The sequence below is a fragment of the Stegostoma tigrinum genome, chromosome 9 (assembly GCF_030684315.1).
Source record: "Stegostoma tigrinum isolate sSteTig4 chromosome 9, sSteTig4.hap1, whole genome shotgun sequence".
In the NCBI taxonomy this organism is placed as follows: Eukaryota; Metazoa; Chordata; class Chondrichthyes; order Orectolobiformes; family Stegostomatidae; genus Stegostoma; species Stegostoma tigrinum.
Window position 1 is genome coordinate 4,662,019 of NC_081362.1, and position 19,089 is coordinate 4,681,107.

At 47.6% G+C, this 19,089-nt stretch overlaps 1 protein-coding gene across 3 annotated transcripts in view; it reads left to right on the forward strand.

The window, feature by feature from the left end:
- Positions 1-206: 206 nt before the first annotated feature.
- LOC125455072 (uncharacterized) overlaps positions 207-19,089 on the forward strand; it is a 101,483-nt gene continuing 82,600 nt past the window's right edge. For 2 of the 3 annotated variants that reach the window (XM_048536604.2, XM_048536608.2), the window contains exons 1-4: positions 207-859; positions 1,064-1,213; positions 3,741-3,842; positions 10,366-10,428. In XM_048536604.2, the coding sequence (XP_048392561.1) occupies positions 1,148-1,213; positions 3,741-3,842; positions 10,366-10,428 (231 nt within the window). In that variant the 5' untranslated portion in view covers positions 207-859; positions 1,064-1,147. The remainder of the gene's footprint in view (positions 860-1,063; positions 1,214-3,740; positions 3,843-10,365; positions 10,429-19,089) is intronic. The other variant, XM_048536607.2, reaches the window with a different exon arrangement.

Consider the following 19,089-nt stretch of genomic DNA (forward strand, 5'->3'; position numbering starts at 1 on the left):
ATCTGTTTCACAATTGACTTTCCCCAGACTCAAAACAGAAGCAGCCTCGAGGACACAGGAGCCTCTGTGCTCTCTGTGAAGCCACTGGAGGGCGATGTTTCCCCTCTGTGTGGGTAGACTGGGGCACACAGTCACCAGGGAAGCTGAAATGTTATGGTTGTCAAGGTGCTTGTTAATCTTTGGTTTGTTTCTCTGTCCGAGTTTTGGCAATGGACAGTTAGCACTGAAACCTCCCTCCCCCAGAAATGTTCCAGTATTCCAGCACTACTCCAAAACTTGGGAAAATGGGCTGGAACATTTCCTGCGTGTTGCAGATTCCCTCCTTTGCTGAATGTTAAGCCCCTACCTTCAATTCTACCTCCGGTTTCTGAGGTTTGGCAGGAGTTGGAACTTTCCAAGTGGACTTGAACTTTCCGAGGGAACTCGAACTTTCCGAGGGGACAGGAACTTTCCGAGTGGACTTGAACTTTCCGAGTGGACTTGAACTTTCCGAGTAGACTGGAACTTTCCGAGTGGACTTGAACTTTCCGAGGGAACTCGAACTTTCCGAGTGGACAGGAATTTTCTGAGTGGACTTGAACTTTCCGAGTGGACTGGAACTTTCCGAGTGGACTGGAACTTTCCGAGTGGACTGGAACTTTCCGAGGGAACTCGAACTTTCCGAGGGAACTCGAACTTTCCGAGGGGACAGGAACTTTCTGAGTGGACTGGAACTTTCCGAGTAGACTGGAACTTTCCGAGTAGACTGGAACTTTCCGAGTGGACTTGAATTTTCCGAGGGAACTCGAACTTTCCGAGGGGACAGGAACTTTCTGAGTGGACTGGAACTTTCCGAGGGGCTGGAACACTGATATCACAGGTAGTTTGGATGAGATTTAGAAAATTAACTTCTAAATATTCTTTCTTCAAGAAAATTAACTCATTCTTTACTGCCACCAGACATTTTGTGATTATTTACAAGCAGCCCTACATTTGCCAGTGAATATTTCTCTCAGTAACTAATTCTGGGCACAAAGGATGGTATTGTGATTTGACAGACAGTCTCCTTCTCTATAAACTGCAGGGGATCACAGCCTTTACTGCCCGGCTACAGGACATCTTTCTCTCTCTCTGATCTCCTCGCGTTGAGAGACACCGCGGCTCCAAAATGCAGAGCAAGCAACGACTCCAGAGCGCGTCCGTCAGGAACATGACCGGCATTTACCTGGGAACGGTACGGTTTGGCTTTCTGGGAATGAACGGATGACGGTAAAGTGTTGGCGTCCCCGGTTGGCAGTTCCCAGTTACGCCTGTACCCTTGTAGCCCTGCCCCAGCCCCTGCCACTCACTTCAAGGGGTAGTTACAGCTCCTGCTGCCTGTAGCGTCTTGCTGTGCACGGATTAGCTCCATTCTTTTGGCCACCAAGAGGTCCTGACGAAAGGGCCATGGCTGTGAATCTTTGGGATTCCCTAAACCCTCAGACAGGGCTGGGGAGGTGGAGGAGGAGAGTGGTCGGGGTTCGAGGCCCTGTTGGGGGTGGGGTGGTGGGGGTGTGGGAGGTAGAAGGGGTGGCAGTGGGGGGAAAGTCGGAGAGGGTGGTGTTCAGGTTACAAGTACATTCCAAACAGGGATCACCGGATTTTTGATTTCTTGGAACCAGTTCCCCCTCACTCCCAAGACTCCAGGCCTGGCTGCCCCAGCTACCGCAGGCCCCCCTAAGACTCCAGGCCTGGTTGGCCCAGCTACCGCAGGCCCCCCGAGACTCCAGGTCTGTTGCCCCAGCTACCCCAGGCACCCCCTCTGCCCTGAGACTCCAGGCCTGGCTGCCCTACCTATCCCAGGCCTCACTGAGACTCCAGGCCTGGTTGCCCCATCTACCCCAGGCCCCCACCCCTGCCCCAAGACTCCAGGCCTGGCTGCCCCACCTACCCCAGGTCACCCCCTCCCCGAGACTCCAGGCCTGGCTGCCCCATCTACCCCAGGCCCCCACCCCCGCCCCGAGACTCCAGGCCTGGCTGCCCCACCTACCCCAGGTCACCCCCTCCCCGAGACTCCAGGCCTGGCTGCCCCATCTACCCCAGGCCCACACCACCGCCCCGAGACTCCAGGCCTGGCTGCCCCACCTACCCCAGGCCACCCCAGCCCCGAGACTCCAGGCCTGGCTGCCCCACCTACCCCAGGCCACCCCAGCCCCGAGACTCCAGGCCTGGCTGCCCCAACTACCCCAGCCCCACACCACCGCCCCGAGACTCCAGGCCTGGCTGCCCCACCTACCCCAGGCCACCCCAGGCCTGGCTGCCCCACCTACCCAGTCCCACTTTGATTGCCCCTCCAGTGAGAGTTTCCTGACCGTCCGAGCTGACCAGTGTGACCAGCTGCTGGCTGTGCCAATGAAGACCATGTCTGTACTTGCCAACAAACACCACCTCATACACACTGAGCTTGAATCTCTTACGAAGCCACACCATGGTTTGTGAAGCGATTAGGGCCTCCACTTTCTCTTGCAGTGGCTCATGACATGCTGACCACCATCACTCTGTACTTCCACAGGTGTGTAGTGAGGCTGTGTTAGACAGAGTCAACACTGAGGGTCCAACCTGCAGGAGACTGCCTCACCCTGGCTCACAATCCCACTCTACTGGCTGGCTCCCTGCTAGGCCTGAGGCCTGATACAGCCTTTAGGCCCCAGTCAGCTCCTGCCACCTGTGGGTTATTGGAGCCAAAGAGATGCAGTTTGCCAGTTTTGGGGTGTGGGGTTATGGATAATTTCATTCAAAGGGAGCAGGCCCTGAAAGAGGCTGGCAGTGAAGTCAGTGATGTTAACACAAAGACATTCAATATCCTTTACAGTAACCCAATACCCCAGTCATAATCACCAATCCCTGCCACCGATTCCAAATGTCCTCACCTCTGCCTCTCTGGAGATGTTCTCCTCCTCTCCCCCACAAAGGGGCATGTCTGCCATGGTCTGTCCATGATTGCATCAGAGATGGCGATGTTAGCAATGAAGCTGCCAATCCCTTTTCCCCCTTCCCCTTTCCACATTCCCTAGACCATTCCACATCCCATTCCCTATCCTATTCCCTATCCCCTCCACATTCCCCATTCCCTGTCCCCATGCCTTATCCCTCTTCCCTACTCTCCTTCCTTATCCCCCTTTCTTATCCCCGTTCCTTAATCCATTCCCTGTCCTATTACCTATCACCATTCCTAAACCCTTCACATTCCCCATTCCCAATCCCATTCCCTATCCTGTTCCTTATCCCATTCCCTGTCCTATTCCCTATCCCCATTCCCTATATCCATTTCTTATCCCATTCCCTATCTCCATTCCCTTTACCCAATTCCTATATCCATTCCCTATCCTGTTCCCTATCCTCATTCCCCATATCCATTCCTTATCCTGTTCCCTATCTCCATTCCTTATTCCCTTTCGTATCCCCCTTCCTTCTAACCATCCCCTGTACCCATCCCCTGTACCCATCCCCTGTACCCATCCCCTGTACCCATCCCCTGTACCCATCCCCTGCCCCATTCCCTATACCGATTCCCTGCCCCATTCCCCATACCCATTCCCTGCCCCATTCCCTGCCCCATTCCCTATACCCATTCCTTATCCCAGTCCCTATTCTGAGATGCCCTTGAAGCTCAAACACCCCTGTTGTCATCAAAGAATTCAAATGCACTTGTTCCGGGCAACGGGAGAGAATGGGAATAATGATCTTCTCTGGGTGTTATTTCCGAGACCTCTGTCTTTCAGGCAGGCTCTCCCACGAGCTTCAGTCACATCCCTGCAGTCCCACCTGTCTTCCGCAGGCGATGCCTCTCCCGAGCGAAGACCTCGGTGGAACATCAGCGCTATGTAAGTGCAAGATTAACCAGTCAGACTTTAACTCCAGTTGTGTGCAGGGACAGGGTTGGTGGTAGCAGGGAGCAGTCAGGATGAAGATGGATATCTTAATTCGGAGGCGAGAGACTCCCCAGGGAACATGAGGCCAGAGTACCAAGTGCTGAATATTCCAGAGTTCCCTTGTTAATGGATGAGTGAATAAAATGCCCATTCCATTAGTTCCTGCTATAAATACACATGGAATTTGAAAGTCAACAAGAAATTGCTTTTCAGTGTCCACGTGGTAACCAGTCAGCAGCATCCTCTCACACAGTGCAAAGGTCAGCTTTCCTCTTGAGCTAGCACTCTTGCAAAGTGTCCTGATGAGTACAAACTAAAACAGTTGCAACAAAATGTTTTTTGTTTACAGCAATACTCAAGTCACAGAGTGGCACAGTGTGGAAACAGACCCTTCAGTCTGATCAGTCCATGCTGACCATAATCCCAAATTTAACCAGTCCCACCTGCCTGCTCCTGGCCCATTTTCCTCCAAATGTTTTCATAATCATGTACTCACCTTAAATGTCTAATAAATATTGTAACTGTGCCTGCATCCTCTGCTTCCGCTGCAAGTTCACTTTACACTCGGTGTAAAAAAGTCGCTCCTTTTTTAAATCCTTCTTCTCTCACCTTAAAGATAAGCCCCATAGCCTTGAAATGCCCCACCCTAGGGGAAAGACACCTGCCATTCACCTTATCTATACCCCTCATGATTTTATAAACCTCTTTCAAGTCACTTCTCGACTTCCTATGCTCCAGTGAAAGAAGTTCCAGTGTATCCATTTCTGATGAAGGGCCCAGACCCGGAACGTCAGCCTTCCTGCTCCTCTGATGCTGCTTGGCCTGCTGTGTTCATCCAGCTCCACACTTTATTATCTCGGATTCGCCAGCATTTGCAGTTCCCTTTATCACCAGCATATCCAGCCTCTGCTTATAACCAAAACCTTCCACTCCTGGCATCATCCTGGTAAATCTTTTCTGAACCCTCTCCAATTTAATAATATCCTTCCTGTAACTGGGAGACCAGAACCGGACACAGTATTCCAGAAGAGGCCTCACCAACATCCTGCACAACCTCAACATGACTCCCAACTCCGGTACTCAAAGGTCTGAGTAATGAAGGCAAGCATGCCCTCAGCACCTTTTTAAACCATCCTGTTTATAGGTAAATGCAAACTTCGAAGAATTATGCGCCTGAACCCTCTAGGTCTTTCTGTTCTATAACACCACTGTTCTGTACGACCAAAATCAAAATGTGAAATGGGTGAGATTAAACCCAATCCTCACCATGTGTGTAACATTTTATTTTGCTTCGGGAGGATCATGCATGTTCCAGGTCAGAATATTCTCCCTACTCCACACACTGTTCTGCAGTTACTTGCCTCACTCACGTACATAACCCCTTTGTCAATTTCACAGATCAGAAGCTTCTGTATTTTATATCCATGTGTCTGGCTGGAATAGAATTCCATTGAATGAGCTTTACAGTGAAAAGTTGATAAGTCACCACTTACAGCACCATCTAAGGGACAAAGCAACAATCCAAAGTTGCAGAATAGAGAAATGAAGGTAAAAAGTTAGATTACTACTGTATGTCTGTAGGTCAGAAAAACAAGTTTAAAAAGGCAAACATCACAGTGTCTCTCCAAAAGCTCTCTGCAGCATTCCAACACAGGGGATCTCCATGTGGCCTGGCTACAGGCCCCTCCCACACTGGGCCCCTCCCCCACACCCTCATAGGCACCTCCCCCACTCCCTAACTTGGCCCTGCCCCCACTCCCTCACTGGGCCATTGCCACCAGTCCCAAACTGGTACCCTTCCTTACTCACTCACTGGGCCCCTCACCCACCCTCCAAACTGTGCCTCTCCCCCAGTCCCACACTGGGCCAATGCCACCACTCCCACATGCAGCTTGCCGCCGCATACTCTCTCCACCCTCTGGTCGCCAGTGCCCTCACCCTGGCTGCTGGCATTTTAGCTGACTGCTGACCCTTCTTCCGTGGCCGGGACCAGGTGTCAGAGGCAGTGAGTGGATTAAAAATCAGCTGAATACCGAGGGTGGGCCTCAAATCCGGACAACGAGGTACTTATTGTGTGTTTAGATCAATCCCACGTCATGTTTGGAGGTGGGAATCTGAACTGTGTGGGGCATCATCAAGCTGAGGGAGGGAGGGGTGGCTATATCCGATAGTGCTTCCCCCGCATAGAGATAGTACAGATTCAATGGGCTGAAGGGCCCTTTTTATGCTCCATGGTTGTATAAATCTAGTGAGGCTTGGATCCAGAGTGGAATCTGCACTTCTTGAACAATGGATTGAAGGCTGGCTGCACTGGGGGATGGGGGTTGTGGTGGGAGTGTACTGTGGGGGGTCGGAAGATGCTATCAAAGCAGGAGCTGGTGATGGGGGCTATCAACATGATCTTAGCCATCTGTGGTTGAAGGAAGGAAGACAGGGAGGAGGCCATTCAGCCCTCTCAGCCTGCTCCACCATTCAGTAAGATCGTATAATCTCAGCCCCTCTATCCTGTCTGCACATCCATCCCGTGCCCCCACCTCCACCAACACACACAATAACCATTGACTCCCTTGTCCCTGAGAAAGTGGTGTATGTCTGCCTTCAGTCAATTCAATGGCCCAGTCTTTACTGTCCTCTCAGGAAGAGATTTCCACAATCTAATGACCCTCCTCAACCTCATCATATGGGGGAACCTCTTATTTTTAAGACCATAAGATGTAGGAGCAGAAGTAGGCCATTCAGCCCATCAAAAGCACTCTGCCATTCCATGGAATTCACGGCTGATCTGATCACCCTCAATTGAATTTTCCTGCCCTTTTCTATAATCCTTAACTCCCTTCCTGATTAAAAATCTGTTTATGCATTAAAAAATCCCACAAAGTCTCCCCACTGTAAGAGAATGAATTCCTCCTCAACGCTGTCTTTAGTGGATTACCCCTTATCCTGAGATGATGCCCTCTGGCCCGAGACTCTCCCTCAATGGGAAACAACCTCCCCACATCTATCCTGTAAGAATGTTTTATTGTATATTTCAATAAGATCGCCTCTCATTTAGCTATATTCTAATGAGTACGGCCCAACTACTCAACCTCTCTTCAAAAGGCAGTCCCTCCATACCCAGGATCAGCCTAGTGAACCTTCTCTGGACTGCCTCCAATGTCAATCTGCTTTTCCTTGGATAAAAGTCCCAAAACTGTATTCCCACTGTGCACTCGAATCAAATCTCCCACCCCCTCAGCTGCACCATCCCCATTTCATACATGGGGGATCTCAAACAGGACACATTGGCCACTCTGACACGCTGAGCGGGCCTGAATCCTGATCAGACACAGTGGGCGCTACACTGAGGGAGTGCTGCACTGACATTTCACCGTGGGAGCCCTTCTTGCTCTCTCAGACAGGTGCCAAAAATGTCACGGCACATTCCAGACACACTGTCCAGCACCTTCGGCTGAAAGATTCAACATTGATGAAAGGTTTTTGAGATGACATAGGAAAAGCAAAACTGATGAATTGCCTGATCCAGTGAGAAATCATCAACAACAGTTTTGATAAATGGAGTACTGTTCTTATCCTTATTTGTCACCCATGTCAAAGTCCTCAGGGCAATTCCCACTGGATCCCAGAATTCCCACTGGATCCCAGCTCAGTGTGAGAGCAAGTCGCCAACATCCCATTCAATGTCACAGTCCAGTCCAACTTTGCTGCTGTAACTTGTTTCTGCCACTGGGTGGAGCCTGCTCCACCCTTGATCGATGGAAGGAACTTTCAAGACGATATCTCACTCTGCAACCACTCTTTCTGTGTCAGGAGAATTCCACAGGCTCGGCGCTCTCTGGGTGAAGACATTTCTCCTTGTCTCAGTCCTAAATACCCTACCCGGTATCCTCGGACTATAACCCCTGGTTCTGTGCTCTCCCAGTCATTGGGAATATCCTTCTTGTAAAGGTCATTGTTACAATTGATAAACATTGCCTTGCCTCACACTTTTCACAATCCTACCACAAACAAATTAAACATTTTTTTGAGGTGGGGTCACTGCCATGAGGCTGCCAATGTGCATGCACAGCAAGATCCCACTATCAGCAATGTGACAGTGGCCCCATCACCTTTACTCAGTCTGAGGGATGGGGATTGGTCAAGACACTGGTTAAAGTCTCCCTTTGAAACAGTGGCCACCTCGAGACGTTTACATTTACCCTCTCGGTGTAATATCCCCTCAGAAGGGTGGTGCTTCTGACAGCGCAACACTCCCTCAGCGTGGGGGGGGCCGCAGTCTCGGGCCAGATACTGCACTTGGGTCTCGGGATTGGGATTTGAGCTCGCCATGTCTCATGCAGCGAGTCTTAAATAGGCGGAAAAGCAGGAACATCGGGATGAAGCATTATCTCAGGCCAAGGGTCCGGTCGACTCTCCGAGATCAACAGAGGTGGCTAAGGGAGGGTGAAATTTAGCTGGTGTGGTGTAACATTTTGCCTGAATGGTGGGGTTGGGAGGTGGGAAGCAGGTTGGAAAGGAACCTTCAGGAGGAAGTAGCAGAAATACTCGAAGGGGAAGCATTTGAAAGGTGATAGTGACAGGAAAGGGGATTGGGGCAAGGAACCAGCAGGGGTTTAATGAGCTAAAAGGCCATCATCTGCACTGTATTGTGGCATTGGCTCATAAGACAGTGTGGGAAGAGTCTAGGACCAGAGGGAATCACCTCAGAATAAAGGGTCACCCATTTAAGACAGAGATGAGGAGAAATTTCTTCTCTCAGAGGCAATTGAATTTGTAGAAATCTTTGCCACTGAGCACTGTCGAGGCTGGGTCGTTAAGTATATTCAAGGCTGAGAGAGACAGATTTTTAATCAGGAAGGGATTCAAGGGCTATCAGGAAAGTGATGCAACAGCTGACAATGTAACAGTTCAATGTTGGTCAGCCTTCAGAGCTTCAGGACCCTTTCTCAACTGGGAGAATCTGCACATTGTTTTTATAAATCTAGCCTCGACCAGCCTTCAGTGCAAATGTGGCTTATCACATCCACTGATCAGCCAATAGGGTAAAACTGAAACTGCTCAGCTAGATTACCACAGAATTTGTCAATTATGGAACAGATTTTCACTTGCAAATGGCCTTTGAACCATTAGACCATAAGCTATAGGGACAGTAGACTGTTCAGCCCATTCAATGGGATAATGGCTGATCCTATAATCCTCAATGCTGTTTGGCCTGCTGTGTTCATCCAGCCTCACATTTTATTATCTTGGAATTCTCCAGCATCTGCAGTTCCCATTATCTCTGATACTATAATCCTCAACTCCAATTTTCCACATTCAGTTCCAACTTAGTCCTTTGTGGGTTATGGTTAATTATATTGCCTCAACTTGTCAGCATAGCTTGCAAACTCTCCCATTCCATCCCTGTTGTTGACTGCTCCATCAGGCTCAGCCGCAACTACAAACCTGCAACTGGATGTAAACTCTAAACTCCCAACCGAGTCTGCGGATAAAGCTGGTGGAATGCTGATGCCTCTGAGTCCTGGTCCCGGTGTGGGGATGAAACACCAATCAGACATTTCTTTACCTTTATCCTCACCCCTCTGTATCTTCTCATGGTGAAAGATAGAGGTTACGCATTATTTTGAGGAGCAGGGTCATGAACAAGTGCATATCCAAGTGTGAAGTTATACATCTCGGTGCGAGGAAGGGGTAAGACAACTTATTTTCTAAACAGTGAGAAGCTTCAGTGTGGAGGGATCTGGGTGTCCTCGAGCATTGGACCACAGAAAACTGGTGTGCAGGAATAGCAGGGAATGAGGAGGACAGATGGATATTTGGCACTTACTGCCGAAGGAATCAAGTATAAAAGTGGGGAAGTGTTGCTACATCTGTAGAAGGCATTGATGAGAGCTGGAGTATTGTGTACAATTTTGGCGCATTGACTTGACAGGGTTATAGTTATATTTGAGGCAATTTAGAGGTTCGGTAGATTGATTCCAGGGACAAGGGGCTTGTTTTATGAAGAGACATTGAGCAGTTTAGGCTTATACTGTCTGGAGTTTAAAAGCATGGGAGGAGAGCTAATTGAGGGGTATAAAAAGGGATTGACAAAATAAAGGGAATGTTTCCGAATGTGGGGCAACCCTGAATGACAGGTTATGGTTTTGGGATTAGGGGTTGCATATTTAAAGCAGAGTTGAGGAGGACTTACTTCTCTCAAAGGGTTGTGGAATTCTCTACCTCAGGGTGCAGTGGATGCTGGGACATGGAGTAAATTTATGGAGATGGACAGATGTTTAATTAGTAACGGGTTGAAGGGTTATGGAGGATGGGCAGGGAAGCGAAGTTGAAGTCCTGAATAGATCAGCCAGGATGGTATCAAGTGGTGGAACAGGCTCAAGGGGGCTGAATGGCCTCCACTTGCTCCACATCCTTATGTTCTAAATTACGTCATCGTTCTGCATTTTGTTAGTAAGCTCTGTCCATTTTCTCCTAGAAAAGAATTGAGATGTTGCGAGTGGTGGACTGTCATCTGGGCTTCAAAGGTGCCCTGGTCCAGGTGAGCTTTCTGTATTCCCCTAGACCTGGTCATTCAGCGCGCTCATCAAACAGCTCTCCAGGGAGATGAATAACTGGGTCAACAGAAGTCAGGCCCTTTTCATTTTTCAGATGCGCCCTTACATGGCCAAGTGCACAGTAGCATTTTGATAAAAACTAGCTTGAATGCTCAGGGTAAGTATTGATAAGTAAGTGATTATCACTGCTCAGTGATTTAGGAAACAACAGAGTGAGTGACCTGAGGGCAGGAGACTTGTTGTTGCAACTGCGTATCTGAGCATCGGGGTATCGCTGATTGTTGGCAAGTTGCAAACTAGGAAGCTGTCAGCAGTTTGATCTTTCGAGTGTTTGTCTTGCTGCTGTGTTGTTTTGTGTTTGCACTCTGCAAATAGCCCTCTTCACTGCATTAACAGCATGACTGATGTCTGTAAAATACACTGAGGCCCAGAAAATTCACCCAACCAAAGAGGTCACATTAATTGGTCTTGTCAGGCCATCTCTGTAATTAGGCCACTTCTGTACTTTAGCTGATGTTCACCTGGATGCGATCGATCAATGTGACTTGAAGTGCTTAGCTGTGCTCAAACATGCTGAAAGTGCCAAATGTTTGCTCTCTGTGTTTGCGCTTTTGAGCTCGATGTTAACCATCCAGAATCTAGCGAAAACAGGAGTTGCTGGAAAAGCTCAGATGGCACAGATGTCTGGCAGCATCTGTGAAGAGAAAATCAGAGTTAACGTTTCATGTCCGGTGACCCTTCGTCACTCTAGCCGCGAGTCTAGCTTCACCCACTTTCTTCGCCTCACCAGGACTTCTGCCGGGTCATCAAGTGAATTTCAGACCTACAGAGACGTGGAAAAGTTAGGTCCACGTTAGTATAAAGTGTGAAAATGTAAAGCCACCACCATAAAGACTCTCCCATTAGAGAGAGAGACAACTGACAGCAATTTTAATCTGAGAGGAGAGGTTGAGAAAGAGAGCCCTCAGATATGTTTCTAAGTCAGGATGGTGCGTGGTTTGGAGGGGAACTTGCAGGGGGTGGTGTTCCCATGTATCTGCTGCCCTTCACCTTCTTGATGGAAGTGATCATGCATTTGGAAGGTGCTGTCTAAGGAGCCTTGGTGAATTTCTGCAGTGCATCTTGTACGTAATGGAATAGAATTATTGAATCACTGTGGCACTGAAAGAGGCCATTCCATGCATCATGTTGGTGCTGGCTCTCCTGCAGAGCAACCCAAGGCACGCCCCTGTCTCACTGCTTCCCCACCTCCTTGCCCTTCCCCTCTTCACATATTTAGGGAAATATAGGAAAACCTACAGCACTGAAGGAGGCCACTCTGCACATGATGTCAAATAAAAACTGAAAGAGCTGCAAGTGCTGTAGATCAGGAACAAAAACAGGAGTTGCTGGAAAAGCTCAGCAGGTCTGGCAGCATCTGTGAAGGAAGAAACAGAGTTAACGTTTCGGTTCCGGTGACCCTTCCTCAGGGTTAACTCTGTTTTCTCCTTCACAGATGCTGCCAGACCTGCTGAGCTTTTCCAGCAACTTTGTTATTGCTCCTGCAGATGGGAAATGAACCATGTACCAGCCTAATCCCATCCTTCAGCCCTTTGCAGGTTATGGGATTTCAGATGCCTATCCAGATGCCTTTGTAAGTGACTTGAAAGTCGCATCCTTTACTCCCCAGTCAAGCAATGAACTCCAGCTCCTAACCAAGCTCCAGGTCAGCCCATTATTGATCTATTGATCTCTTGTGTATAGAAACTAAAGGGTGATCCAGTTGAGATGATGGACATGATCCAGGGAGTTGAATGGGTGGATGGAGAGAAATTGTTTTTCCTGGTGGGGCAGTGAGAATTGAGGGGGCAGGCGTATTGAGAACAAGGGAGGGGGGGAGGACATTAACGTCTGAGCCATGTCGTTCAGGTGTGATGTTGGGAAGCACAGATGGAGGCCCAGAATTCTGCAACCTGTCCCCATGGATCACACCCACTAAACAAAAAGGGGTAGCAGGGTGGCTCGGTGGTTAGCACTGCTACCTCATGGAGCCAGGGACCTGGGTTCAGTTCCACTTTTGGGTCACTGTCTGTGTGGAGTTTGTCCAGTCTCCCTGTGTCTGTGTGGGTTTCCTCCTACCATCCAAAGATGTGTGGGATAGGTGAGTTGGCTGTGAGAAATGCAGAGTCACAGAGATAGGATGGGATGCTCTTTGGAGGGATGGTCTGGATTCGATGGGCCAAATGGCCTGCTTCCACCCTTAATCTATGAAAAACACTGTCATTACTGGGGTTTGAATAAATGCTGGCTGTTTGTTTGGACAGGGTAAGCAAGTTGAGAGTTGAGGCATGGATCAGCTAGGAGATAATGGGTTAGTAGAATAGACAGGACGGGAAGAGATGGGGCTGAATGGGCATCACAGCTTTGAAATTGTTCATTCTTCCCCAGCTCTGTGGGGGAGAGAGCTTGAGAGTTCCACCCTCATTAATGAGAAGCCCTGCTCCGTACCAAGGTTCTGCATTCTAGATCACCCTACTTCAAGAAATAATTTCTCTCTATTGACCCCATCCCATTCTGATGACCCCAAACCCCTCAATTTCAGCGGGTTTTTGAAGAGGTTTTTCCCTTGATAGGATCTGGAGCAATTGCTACAATCTAAGCTGTTGCTAAGATTAACTTTTCATTTATCGTTCATAGTGAGAGCTCGCAGCTGGAGCACAGTTAATAGTTTTAGTCTCCTCACTCGAAAAAGAGAGTAGAATTACTTTAGAAGCAGCTTGACAGAAGCTTCATTCAGCTCATTCCCACGATGGAATCCTTATCCAATGAGGAAAGATTGAACAAGCTGAGCTTGTAGACAGTGGAGTTGAGAAAATAATGAGCTGAGCTTATTGAAATATGTAAGATTCCAAGGAGTCTTGATAATGTGAAAACTGGGAGGATATTCCCTCTGTGGGCAAGACTGGAATGAGAGAACACAGTTTAAAAATTAGAGATCCTCTTTAAGACAGGGGTGAGGAGAATGATTTTTATCTCAGGAGGCCATGAATATATGGCATTTTCTTCCTCCGAAGAAGGAGGCTGCGTCATTGAATTTATTTACGGTTGAGTTTTGTAGATTTTTTGGTCAATGAGAGTGTCGAGGATTATGGGAGTGCAGTCAATAAAATAGGGTTGTGTCCTCACCCAGATCAATCAGGATCATATCTTTGGGAGTGCAGGTTCAAGGGGCTGAAAGGCTTCCTGTCGTTCCTAAACCCAATGTAATTATATTCACTATAAAACACAGCATGATTCTGATCATAAAATCATCCCACCTTGCAATCTCCTGTCGTGTGATCTCTTTTATCATTACTGACACGCTTACATATTTGAAAATTAAATCCTTTAAATGATTAGGTCACAAGATAACAAAGTGTGGAGCTGGATAAACACAGCAGCCCAAGCAGCATCTTAGGAGCACAAAAGCTGACGTTTCGAGGCTTCACCCTTCATCAGAAAAGGGGGATGAGGAGAGGATTCTGAAATAAAAAGGGAGAGAGGGGGAGGCGGACCGAAGATGGATAGCCCAGCTCGTCCCTGCCTGCCTCACCTGGTCTTCCTCTCACCAATCCCTTCTCCCACCTCATGCCACACTTCCATTTCCCGCCCCCTTGACCTGTCCAACCTCCCTGGACTGACCTATCCCCTGCCTACCTCCCCACCCACACTCTCCTCTCCACCTGTCTTCTCCTCTATCCATCTTTGGTCCGCCTCCCCCTCCCAATTTATTTCAGAACTCCCTCCTCATCCCCCTTTTTCTGATGAAGGGTCTTGGCACGAAACATCAGCTTTTATACTCCTGAGATGCTGCTTGGCCTGCTGTGTTCATCCTGCTCCGCACCTTGTTATCTCGGATTCTCCAGCATCTGCAGTTCCCATTATACTGATCACAAATGATTAGGTCAGTCTTTAATCCTCTATATTCAAGGATAAAATCTTGAGGGGGACGGAGAGAGTTAATGGCAGTTGTCTTTTCCCTAGGATGGGGGATTTCAAGATTGGGGGTAAATTTTTAAGGCGAGAAGAGAGAAATTTAAGAAAGACACAAGGGGCAGTTTTTTTTACGCAGAGGGTGATCCGCATGTGGAATGAACTTCCTGAGGAAGTGGTGGAAGAGGTTCCATTACAATGTTTAAAAGACATTTGGATAAGTACATGAATAGGGAAGGTTTGGAGCGATATGGGCCAGGAGCAGGCAGGTGGGACTGGTTTAGTTTGGGATTATGTTCGGTGTGGACTGGTTGGACCGAAGCTTACGTGCTGTGTGACTCTATGACTGTGCTGACAATGTCATCTTGTTTTCCTGATCACACCGTCTGCTGATACACACCCATGATTTCCCTAATGCCAAGTTAGTTTTTGTAAAACAAAATGGGTTCACTGTTCTGCTGTCAACATCAGTTAGTTTGCATGGAAACCTGATGTTTGTTTTTCCCTTTTTCATGTGATTTTTTTGCCCATCCCCAATTGCTCTTGAACTGAGTGTTGGTAGGGCATTTCAAAGGGCACTTAACAAACCATTGCTGTGAATCTGGAACCCCATGCAGGACAGCCCAAGTAAGGATGGCAGATTTCATTTCCTAAAGGACGTGAGTGAACCAGATGGTTTGTTTCTCAAAAAATTAGCACTAGTTTCATGGCAACCACTAGACTAATTTTTAATTCCAGATTTATTTATTGAATTCATGTTTTATCATCTGCCAAGGTGTGATATGAACCTAAGTGTGCACGAGGTTGTATGCGCATGTGTGTACCTGCATACGCCTCTGCATGTGTGTGCATTCATGCGTGCGTGTATGTATGTTGAGTAGGTGTGCATGTGTGTGCACGTGTGTGTTTACATGCAAGTATGTGTGCATGTGTGTATGTATGTGTGGGTGTGTCTGTGTGCGTGTGTGTGCACTGATGCCTGTGTGTGCATGTCTGTGCATTTGTGTGTGTTTGTATGTATGTGTGAATGTGTGTTCGTATGTGTGTGTGTGTGTTTGTATGTGTGAGAGTGTGTATGTGCATATGTGTATGTGTGTATGTGTTTGTGTGTGTGCAAGTGAGTGTGTGTGTGTGCTTGTGTGTGTGTGTGTGTGTGTGTGTGTGTATGTGTGTGAGTGTGTGTGTGTGTGAGAGTGTGTGTGTGTATGTAAGTTTGTGTGTGTGAGAGAGAGTTTGTGTGAGTTTGTGTGTGTGAGTTTGTGTGTGAGAGAGAGAGTTTGTGTGTGTGTGTGCGTGTTTGTATGTGTGAGTGTATATGTGCATATGTGTGTGTGTGTGTGTGTGTGTGAGAGAGAGAGAGTTTGTGTGTGCGTGTGCATCAGTGTGTGTGTGTATATGTGTGTGTGAGAGAGTTTGTATGTGTGAGTTTGTGTGTGAGAGAGTTTGTGTGTGTGTGTATCAGTGTGTGTGTATCTGTGTGTGTGTGTGTGTGTGTGTGAGTTTGTGTGTGTGTGTGTGTGTGAGTTTGTGTGTGAGTGTGTGTGTGTCTGTGTGTTTGTGTGTCTGTGTGTGTGTGTCTGTGTGTGTGTGTCTGTGTGTGAGAGAGTTTGTGTGTGTGTGTGTGTGCGTGAGTGTGTGTGTGTGTGTGTGTGTGTGTGTGTGTGTGTGTGTGTGTGTGCGTGAGTGTGTGTGTATGTGTGTGTGTATGTGTGTGTGTGTGTGTGTGTGTGTGTGTGTGTGTGTGTGTGTATGTGTGTGTGTGCGCTCAGGGCGAGTAGGCTATAAAATTCCTCTTTCTTTCCCTCACGAAAGCCTCGCAAGTGGCTCCTTAATTTTGTTGAAGTGACCATGTTTTAATGGAACTGCAATTGAGCTGTGTGTTGTAAAGAATTGACGATATTTGTCGTGATTCACTGAGGGGATTTAAAAAGAGGGGAGTTGATACATGTGTGCTTGTGTCACTGCGCAGCTAACCCTTTTATGAGTGCTACTCAGGATAATTTGTTGCTGTGAAGTGCATGGAAGTGAGCAGCTTAATGTGTTACTTCCATGACCCCAAGGACCAGGCAGGATCCACAAGACCATATGAAATAGGAACTGCAGAAAGCCATTTGGACCCTTGAACCTGCTGAACTGAGATTCTTCAGAACCTCCCAACATTAGAATTCTGGCCATAAGCCCAGCTTCCTCAATGCAGTTGAGTTCAGCTCATAATTAATGGACTTGCTGGGAGAAAAATCAATGGCTCAGTGGTCATAAACAGCTTTCATGCACTACAAACAGAGAATTATGAGTTGCACATCTAAATTAAAAAATAATTTAAACGCCTGAGCAAAGGGCAAAGTTATATGTCAGATTTTTGCTGCGTGCAGATTATTTCTGTCTCTGTTAGAAAGTGGCTTACCTGTTGTCAGTCACCTCAGTGCACGCTGCACTATAGAGAACTGTGGAAGAACGAGCCTGTTCAAGTTGTTTTACTGCCCTGCACAATCTCATTTTCTGTCCAAAATATTAAGAAAGCTACATCCTCCTCACTGTCCATAACAGTGCTTGTGCACTGCAGCTTCACTTCAGTCATTGTAGGTTTATCAAACATGGTTCTGGACCCAGTCCAGCCATCGTAGAATGATAGTATGGTGTAGCAACATGAGGCCATTCAGCCCCATCGTGGCTGTGATGCCTATTTGAAAGACCCGTTCTAATAGCCCCAACTCTTTGCTCACAACTCTCCAGTTATCTCCCTTTCAAGGATTGGTCAAATTCCTTTTTGACAGTTATGATTGGATCAATTTCTATTGCCCTTTCAGACAGCACATTCCAGATTGCTGCAATAAAAATCATTATTTTGCCAGTTCTCTTCAACTTGTGCCCCTCTGGTCACTGATCCTTCTGCCACAAGACACACTCTTTGTCATATGAAAACACTTCAGGATTTTGGACTTTAAGCTACCTCTCCCTTATTTAACTTACAGAGCAATTATCTCCAAGGAACTAAAGTTCCTCGTCTGTGGAACTGTTCCATGAGGCCTCCTCCACACTCTCTGTCTAAGATCTTGTCAATGTTCTTAAAATGTGGGTGGCTCAGTGGTTAGCACAGCTGCCTCACAGCACCAGGGACCCGGGTTTCGCTTCCACCCTGGGGTGATTGTCTGCATGGATTTCCTCTGCGTGCTCCAGCTTCCTCCCACAGTCCAAAGATGTGCAGGCTAGGGCGGATTGGCGAGAGGAAATGCAGGTTTATGGGGATGGGGCTGGGCCTAGGTATGGGAGGGTTGGTGTGGACTCAATGGGGTGAGTGGCCAGTTTCCACACTGTAGGGATGCTGTGAAAATGCAGTGCCTGGATTTGGAATGCATGAGTTTGACAGAAGCCTAACCAGTAGTTTCTAAAAAATGTTTAGCGCAGCTTCCTTATTTTTCCTCTTTATTTGGTCAGTGAATCCTTATGTGAGGTATAAAACAGCGTGGACCCAGTCTTCCTTGGTATATCAGGCAATTAATATCTGAAAGGGTTAGCCAATGTCAAGTGATAAACTCCACCGATTACAATATCTGTTCCCGGGAGAAACTAACCAACTTCGGTGTGAAGTTATTGGTGCTAAGTCCAGTGCAGCTAAAGGGTATTTACTGTTAAGTCTAGCCTGAGGTCCCAGATAAGACTGTAAAATAGCTCAGATGTAACATAACTAGCTATTAATACTATCTAATAAACTTACTGTGCTTACCAAATTGCACCTCTCTTCTGCCTAAGACTTTGTGTGATCTTCCTTTGCTGTTTGGATTCAGTAACTTAGACATACAGCAATAGGGGAGACTGGTGTCAGCGAATCTGCCCAAAGCATCCCAGATGGTTTTGGATTGACATCATTTCTGACAGGAATTAATTCAAAGACTAGTCTGGAGCCCTTGGCAGTGGCATTCAGGGAGAGTTGAAATTAGAAGGGGAGAAACATCATAAGTTACTGTTGAATAATTTAATGGGGGCAGGGCGGGTGACATTTTAACTTTCAAACGTTCTGGGAATAAAGGGATACTGAGTGAGGTTAGAGATTCTCTGTGTGAGTGATAACAATGGGTTGTTCCCTATGTGTGATCGATAGCTTTCACTTATCCTTGTCTAGAAAAATGAAGCAGAGACGGTAGCTGTAGAGTGTGTGATAATCGAGTCTAAGTTGCTGTGTACTTTCTACATGAGCATTGCAGTCTGGTGGTGATGGGAAAAGGTCGAACCACACAGCTGACTAAACATTAGCCCCTGCCCATACCATCTTCCATTGGTGTTTGGTGTATGGATTAAGCAGGTTGACTCCCAACCTTCAAGCCAAGTTATGGATTTACCAATCCTGGAGTGGGATTGGAACCTGGAGCTCCTTGTTCAGAACTACACTACACTATGAAAGGCAGTATATACAATGGGTATGTCTGCCACCGTCAGTCTGAGGGAGGATTCATTGCACTGGGGGATGGGGATAACCCAAGCTCTGAGTGGCGGAGAGCAGAGTGGGGTGGCGTGTTTGGCAATCTGGCCTGACCAGTTGGCTTCCTGAGTGGGCTCAGGCATTGAAGTCTGTGGATTGGAGGATGGGGAAATGAGGGTGGCGGTGAAGGGATTTGGGATTGTGAAAACCCGTACTTTTACACATTAATTCTTGTAAATATTGTATCTGGTTGGAGATGGTGTTTGATGAGGTATAA